The sequence below is a fragment of the Nicotiana attenuata genome, unplaced genomic scaffold (assembly GCF_001879085.1).
Source record: "Nicotiana attenuata strain UT unplaced genomic scaffold, NIATTr2, whole genome shotgun sequence".
Classification (NCBI taxonomy): Eukaryota; Viridiplantae; Streptophyta; class Magnoliopsida; order Solanales; family Solanaceae; genus Nicotiana; species Nicotiana attenuata.
Genome location: NW_017675240.1, coordinates 54,128 through 62,471, shown reverse-complemented (window position 1 = coordinate 62,471; position 8,344 = coordinate 54,128). Strand labels below are relative to the sequence as shown.

General features: G+C 39.6%; 1 protein-coding gene across 1 annotated transcript; it reads left to right on the top strand.

Moving 5' to 3' along the window:
• The first annotated feature begins 3,312 nt into the window (after nucleotides 1–3,312).
• LOC109219843 (adenosylhomocysteinase-like) lies at nucleotides 3,313–5,998 on the top strand. Its single transcript, XM_019384311.1, has 2 exons — nucleotides 3,313–4,127; nucleotides 4,885–5,998. The coding sequence occupies exons 1-2, from the start codon at nucleotides 3,417–3,419 to the stop codon at nucleotides 5,629–5,631; spliced, it is 1,458 nt and encodes a 485-aa protein (XP_019239856.1). The 5' UTR covers nucleotides 3,313–3,416; the 3' UTR covers nucleotides 5,632–5,998.
• The last annotated feature ends 2,346 nt before the right edge of the window (nucleotides 5,999–8,344 follow it).

Sequence of the window (8,344 nt, the reverse complement as noted above, 5' to 3'; positions counted from 1 at the left end):
GTTCCCTCTGAACTTGGACACATGAGGGCGGGCCCTTCCACACTGCATTTGTCCCTGTTCTAATAATACATTTGGGTGTGAGCATTGCCCGGAGTCCCATTGAGGCTCTTAGGGAACTTTGACACACTCAAATGGGAGAGAGGCTTTGGATCATGATCTCTTGGAGTTGGTTTACCTCATACTTCAGACATGGAGTCTGAATCAGGCTCTCCTTTGGTTGTACTTTTACTTATATTTCTTGATGTATTTTTTATTTTTATTCCGGTCTATAATAATTTGTAATAAACTCTTGGGGATGGTTAGTAAAAAAGGGCGGGTGACCATGTATGCATAAAAGGGTAGATACCATGTCTATAGGTATTTGAAAATCCGCATATGCATATGCATATAGAAATTATGCCTATAGGTCCTTCTGAATTCTGTATATCCATTTTCATCTAGAAATCATTTTCATAGGTCTTAAACAAATTTTTCACCTAGATATCATGTTCATAGGTCTTAAACAAATTTTTCGCACCCAGATATCATGTTCATAGGGCTTAAACATTCAACTGTACCTAGATATCATGTTCATAGGTCTTAAACAAATTCTCGCAACTAGGTATCATGTCCATAGGTTTAAAAATGAGTCTTCTGCATTTTTTTTATACCATGTCTGCAAAGGCTTAAAATCAATTACGCGTAGAAAGCATGTCTATAGGAACTCCTACTCGAATCTGAGCCGCTTCATTCATGCATAGAGCTAAAATCAGTAATAACGGGTACTATCAGTTGCAGAACTTATAACCTTCATTAAAACTTGCCTTTCTTTTAATAATCTGACTACCCCTTTTAACCAGCATATTTCAAACCTTGTTATTTCGTTGCTTCCTGAATCCAATAGATACCATGCCTATAGGATCCTTGCCCAACAATTAGGCAAGCTTTAGGGTAAAGTTTTTAAACTAAATCAGTTTCTGTTAATAACTACAACCAGCTGGCATGCCTGATTTTGGCTTTTTATCTGAATTATGTAATAAATCAGTCCGCCCCAATCTTTAAGTTCTTTCATGCTTAGTATTAATCAGACCCTAAACAGTATGTGTAAGTCATACTAATTCCGTGTTTCTTTGTTTAAAGGGGGTATATTTGAGTCTTTGCTTGTTATGTGCTTTCCCCCAACTTGCTATACATGTTTTGTATGTCGCCTTAGAATTTTTGCCTTTGGAACTACAAATAAGCCTAACACCCCTCCCCTTTAGGATTAGTAGTCCTAAATGCCTCCGGGACTGATAGGATTGGGACGGATAATAGCATGCAATAAGTAATCGAGACCATTCCGCGCTTTAATACCTTGACGGGGTGGGAAGGGTAGATACGGATATGATGACCAAGCGATAATGTCACGTGTAGCCCCTCATTGAGGAGTGATTATTGGGCATTGTGTGGGGTGATCCATATTATTAATAAACCTAGGACCCCCTTTTCCCTTTATTTCTTTATTTCCTTTAAAATTTCAAACTCTTTCCTCTAAGAAAAATCAGCTTTCTTTTAATTCTTTCCAACTTTGTTTATTTGTAAACTATTATGTGAAAGTCCCCTCTTATTTGCCTACATGTTATTTGCACCTAAATTCACAGCAATAGTCTGGCCGGAACCACAGTGGATTCTGAGGGGTGCCTAACACCTTCCCCTTAGAATAATTTCAAGCCCTTACCCAATCTCTGGTTACTCAAATCAAATCTCCTTGGTGTCCTAATGCACCCTAATCATTAGGTGGCGACTCTTCAAAACAAACCCAATTCCCAAAAGGAATGAGTTGTCATCCCAAATGTCATAAACCCGATTTTGCGAGAAAAAGGGGGCGCGACACATGTACCCAGTAAGTATCTAGTAACCTCGAAGAAGTAGTGACGAGGGGTCGACATCGACACTTACCACCAGTCCAAGGCCGCTGACACCAGTCCAAGGCCGCTTCTGCAATCAAAAGCTCGCACCTGCGGCCAATATCTCGCAGGTGCGGATGCACCAGAACTGGTGCACCAGCAGTCCTTCATGCGAATTTGGAGTTCGATTCCAAGCCATTTCACACCCGGGGCCCCCCGGGACCCCATCTAATCACACTCACACATCCAACAACAAAATACGGACCCGCTCGCACATTCGAAACGCAAAAATAAGATCTAGAAATATGAATCGAATGCCGAAAACGCATGAATCGAATTATGAAACTCAAGAATTTCTAGAAACACTTCCGCGCGTCTGATTCCTATCAAATCAACTCGGAATGACGCCAAATTTTGCGGGCAAGTCACAAATCACCACCTGAAACTATTCCAATAACACCAACTCCCTACCTCAAACCAAATTTAAAGAACTTGAAAACCTTCAATGTGCCAACTTCCAATATTAAGCGCCGAAACGCTCTCGGGTCATCCAAAACTCGATCCAAACATACACCCAAGTCAAAAATCATCTTACGAACTTATTGGAACCGTCTAATCCCGGTTCTAAGGCCGTTTACTAAAAATATTTACGCAAGTCAAACTTAACCCTTTTAAGCCACTATTAAGGAACTAAGTGTACCGATTTCAACCCGAACCCTCCCAAATTGGAACTAACCATCATCGCCAGTCATAAAATAGTAAAATTACATACAGGGAGTCTTATTTAGGGGAACGGGAATCTAGAAAACAAAACGACCGATTGGGTTGTTACAGATCACCTACTATTATGGATGGTGGGTGTGTCCTTGCTAGTGGTGTGCATGTAGACATACAGTTGTTTACATATCTATATATTCTTTATCCTTCAATGTGGCATTTTTCAACATATATTTTAATTAATTGAATCAATCCAGGTATCAAATACCAGGTGGGAAATAAAAAAAATATGTCTATAATCGTGGTCAATTCCCCAACACATTATTTTTGTTTTCGTCTAATTATCGACTACATGGATGTTAATTGTTTTTCTAGATTTAGTTTAATACTTATTGCTTGTCATAAAAGTTCAATACTGTCCAATTTAATTTTCCAATTCGATACATTGAACTCAAGGGAAATGATCTTACTCAAATTTCTTTGGTAATTAAGTCATGAATTCTCTCAAAACCGTGAAAATGAAAATATTGCAAAAACAAAAGTAAAAATTTATACCGGGAGTAAGAATTTTTACCATCTCCCCACCGTAATAGGGGTCTATTACCCCGATCCAGACGGTAAAACCAACCCTTTTTACAGATCTCCCAACCGATCTTCAGATCTAAAACGCGGCTATCTAAACAAATCTCAGCCGTCCATTTCCATTCTTAAACCTATTTATATCACTCTCCTCTTCCACATACCTCTGCGCTACACTCTCTTCTTTCAAAAACCCCATTGAAGAGAGGCCTCCATTTCCACTTTCTCTCTCTACCTTTTACTCTCTCTCTAGCCATGGCTTTGCTCGTCGAGAAAACCACCTCTGGCCGTGAGTACAAGGTCAAGGACATGTCTCAGGCCGACTTCGGCCGGCTCGAAATTGAGCTTGCCGAAGTCGAAATGCCCGGTCTTATGGCTTGCCGGACCGAATTCGGTCCGTCACAGCCATTTAAAGGTGCTAGAATCACCGGATCTCTACACATGACCATTCAAACTGCTGTCCTTATTGAAACCCTAACCGCCTTAGGCGCTGAAGTTAGATGGTGCTCTTGCAACATTTTCTCTACCCAGGACCACGCCGCCGCCGCCATTGCGCGTGACAGCGCCGCCGTGTTTGCGTGGAAGGGTGAGACGTTGCAGGAGTACTGGTGGTGTACTGAACGCGCCCTTGATTGGGGCCCGGGTGGTGGACCCGACTTGATTGTTGATGATGGTGGTGATGCTACACTTTTGATTCATGAAGGTGTAAAAGCTGAAGAGGAATATGCTAAATCTGGTAAATTACCAGATCCAAGTTCTACTGATAATGCTGAGTTTCAGCTTGTGCTTACTATTATTAGGGACGGGTTGAAAACTGATCCTTTAAAATACACTAAGATGAAGGAGAGACTTGTTGGTGTTTCTGAGGAAACTACTACTGGTGTTAAGAGACTTTACCAAATGCAGGCTAATGGAACTTTGCTTTTCCCTGCTATTAATGTCAATGACTCTGTTACCAAGAGCAAGGTATATATATGTTTTAATACTTATTTTTTTGTTTCTTGTGTTTCAGATCTGTGTTCTATTTTTGTTTATATGCTTGTTGTGATTTAGATCTGATGTAAATGTCTGATAATTGCTTGGATCTAAAACATAGGAACTATACGTTAGCTTAATGTTGGTTGATCTATTTTTGTTAAGTATAGAGTAAATGATTAGTTGAATCTTCTAAACGCATCTTGACTGTTTTGGTAAGCAGTGGAAATGAAAGTTTTTTCTTTAGTATGAAAGTTTTGATTTTTGCCTCATTTCTCATGTGTTGAGTTTGTAGTTATAGTATTGTCTTTATTTTTGTTTTTAAATTCACTGATTGGAAAATTGTTACTTGATTTTGGTGATATATTCATGTAATAGAATCATATTTCATTCCATCTTTATTGTTAAGCAGAGAGAATGATTAACCTCCTAGATTAATGCAGAAAGTGTGTACCTGTCTTTTTCATACGATACTGGTTGGTTTCACATACTACTGTGCTGAAGAATTGCAACTTGATTTGTCTAGATATGTTTACTTATTTGGCCCATAATTGGCTAATGGAAGTCTAACCCATTTGCGAAGCTACTGTCTTTTGAGTTGGTATCAATATTGGTTTGAGGAATCAAGTAATGATCCTCTCCTTAATTGTTGGAGATGTCTAATGTAGTTGATCTAGCTATAAAGCAAGATAATGTTATTATGTAGCTCATAGACTGATAGTTGTATTGATCTCTTTTGGTATTTCAGTTTGATAACTTGTACGGATGTCGCCACTCACTGCCCGATGGTCTCATGAGGGCTACTGATGTTATGATTGCTGGAAAGGTTGCTCTTGTTGCTGGTTACGGAGATGTTGGCAAGGGTTGTGCTGCTGCCTTGAAGCAAGCTGGTGCACGTGTCATCGTGACTGAGATCGATCCAATCTGTGCTCTCCAGGCTACCATGGAAGGTCTTCAGGTCCTTACCCTTGAGGATGTTGTTTCAGATGTTGATATCTTTGTTACCACAACCGGTAACAAAGACATCATCATGGTTGACCACATGAGGAAAATGAAGAACAATGCCATTGTTTGCAACATTGGTCATTTCGACAATGAAATCGACATGCTCGGTCTTGAGACCTTCCCTGGAGTGAAGAGGATCACAATCAAGCCCCAGACTGACAGATGGGTCTTCCCAGACACCAACAGCGGTATCATTGTCTTGGCCGAGGGTCGTCTCATGAACTTGGGATGCGCCACCGGACACCCCAGCTTCGTGATGTCCTGCTCTTTCACTAACCAAGTCATTGCCCAGCTCGAGTTGTGGAAGGAAAAGAGCACCGGCAAGTATGAGAAGAAGGTGTACGTCTTGCCAAAGCACCTCGACGAGAAGGTTGCTGCACTTCATCTTGGAAAGCTTGGAGCAAGGCTCACTAAGCTTAGCAAGGATCAAGCTGACTACATTAGTGTTCCAGTTGAAGGTCCTTACAAGCCTCCTCACTACAGGTACTAAGTGAAGACAAAAAGAGACTGCAAAAACTGCACATTCTTACGGCTTTGATTGTTATGCTTTTCATGCTCTGGATTTTGTTAGGACAATAGTATCTTGTTCGTTTGAACTATCGTTAGGGATCTTTTGGGATGTTTGGAATGTTGTCGCTGGAAAAGAAAAAGAATTGGTTTCATATCATCTGATGGGAGGCCAAAATCTGTTGAATAAGTTTTGAGGAATGGAGGTGGTGTGCTATTGATATTGTAGCAGTTAGATTTCTCCTGCTTTTGGTTTATCCTTCTTATTTTGAGGAATCAAAAAGTAACATGTTTGCCTTTATCAGTAACTGATTGCTTTAATGGGTTTTAATCCACTCGATGTTTGGTGATGTTACCCGAGTAAAACTTTCTTTCTGTCAAAGCAGTAACCATCTTAAAGGTATTGTGCACGGATGTGATAGTTCTCTTGGAGTTTAAGTTCAATTAACATTAGAGGCTTGTTTGGTACTAGTGATAAGGGATAACTAATTTTGGAATTAAATGTGAGATAGTTTATTCCATGTTTGGATGGGATAAAATTGCAATATAATTGATTTTGGGATTTAGTGTTATTTTTATCCTTATGAGAGGGTGAGATAGTAATTTTGGGATAACTAATTCCTGAATAATTAATTCTGGAATAACTTGTTTTTCAACCGACCCCTAAGAGTTACTGTAAGAGAACTATACATCTTTCCTCCGTTAAGTAACCTGTGTTGCTGGAACCCACTGCCCGACTAATCCAAAATTTCATACCGAGACTTTTAGTCTTGGTCCATTACTCTGGTATATGGTGTCTTTTGTTACCAATAGGTTTTGTTTTTGAAGTAGTATTCATAATTACATGTACGATACATTTAACTAATTATATAGGTTTATATACAACTCTTACTTTTGATTTTAAGGGTGATCCTACTATTTCTTACGTTTTTGCAAGTCAACCTTCGACCTGGCTGATAGTATTTTCCCTAGTAGAGGAAACCTTCCAATTTTGGTATGTTTGAACTTTGAAGTAAGCATTGCAACTTCGTACAGACACCCCCAATGAATTTTACAGACCTACAATATAGTAAAAATTGCGTCGGGTAGCCATTTTTTAAAGTGGTATTTATTTTTATCCAGCATTTTTAATGCTGAACAAAAGTAGCCACTAGTCTATTAAAATTAATATGAAAAGACGGTTTTACCCTTTCTTCTATCTCTTTTCCTTCCCAAACGGAGATACAATGCTTATACCGGCGATACTTCTCCAGAAGAGGATTCCGTGACCATGGGAGAGGACGAATCACATAAAGATGAGAATGTGATTACCAGATCGAGAATGAGAGGTCAGTGGGTTTGTAGTGGAACAAGTAAATGAGTGGCCAATAGAGAAACTTATACCATTGGAATATGGAGGTACAAATTCAGATTGCGGAGTTAGATGTGTCAAGGACAATTGGCCCTGAACTTAGAGTTGGAAGTTCAAAAATTAAAGACACTTGGTCCTTAACTTAGAGATACAAGCACAGAAATTAAGGACATGTAGTCCTGAACTTCGAGTTCCAAGTTCACAAGTTAAGGACATGTATTCCTGAACTTAGAGTTACAAGTTCAAAAGTTAAGGATAGGTAGTCCTAAACTTAGAGTTACAAGTTCAAAAACTAAGGACAAGTAGTCCTTAACTTAGACTTACAAGCTCATAAATTAAGGTGAATTGTGAGACCTAGGTAACCTAGTGCTATAATACAAACTTATCACGACCCGAATTTCTCACCCTCGGGATTGTGATGACGCCTAATCTTTCAGAATGCTAGGCAAGCCAACAGATAGAGAGTTAAATATGCTAACACTGACCAATTTAATAAATAGAAGCAATTTAAACCAAGACAAATTAAAGGAGTGCGGAATCTCATAATAACCCAAGTACCAATACACAACTACCAAAAATCTGGTGTCACAATCCACGAACTTCTAAAAGTCACTACAAGCACTGGCTGAAAGAAAATACAACTGTCTTTGAATTAAAGTAAAAACCGTGAACTGCAATAACTGGAAGGGGACTCCAGGGTCTGCGAACGCCAGCAGATCTACCTTGGGTCTCCCGTAGGACTGAAGGCAGCACCTCAACTCGGGTCAACACGGCCCAGTACCGAAATCTGCACAAAAAGCGCAGAGTGTAGTATCAGTACAACCGACCACATGTACTAGTAAGTGCCGAGCCTAACCCCGGTGAAGTAGTGACGAGGCTAGGATACGACAATAACATGAAGCTGTGTAGTTAAATCATATACGAGAAAATAACAACAAATGGAATTTAAGCAGATAATAATGGGAAGGGGGAAAACATGTTGAGGGGAATATCAAATCCTGAAAATAGTACATCAAAGAAACGCAGTAAATAACATACTTTGCACCAACAAAAGTAATAACATAGCAAAACAAGTGCACGACATCACCCTTCGTGCTTTTACTCTCATCCTCACCATAAGAAATAATAGAAACGGCATGATATCACCCTTCGTGATTACTCTCTCATGACATGGCACGACATCACCCTTCATGCATTATCACTCACAGAATATGGCACGGATTCACCCTTCGTGCATTATCACTCACAGAATATGACACTTCATCACCCTTCGTGCGTTATCACTCACAGAATATGGCACTGCATCACCCTTCCTGCATTATCACTCACTCACAAAACATTACAC

Coding starts and splice junctions, on each gene's coding strand:
- LOC109219843 (XM_019384311.1), top strand. CDS start 3,417: ATGGCTTTGCTCGTCGAGAAAACCACCTCTGGCCGTGAGTACAAGGTC. Junction 4,128..4,884: donor ACTCTGTTACCAAGAGCAAG/GTATATATATGT, acceptor TTGGTATTTCAG/TTTGATAACTTGTACGGATG.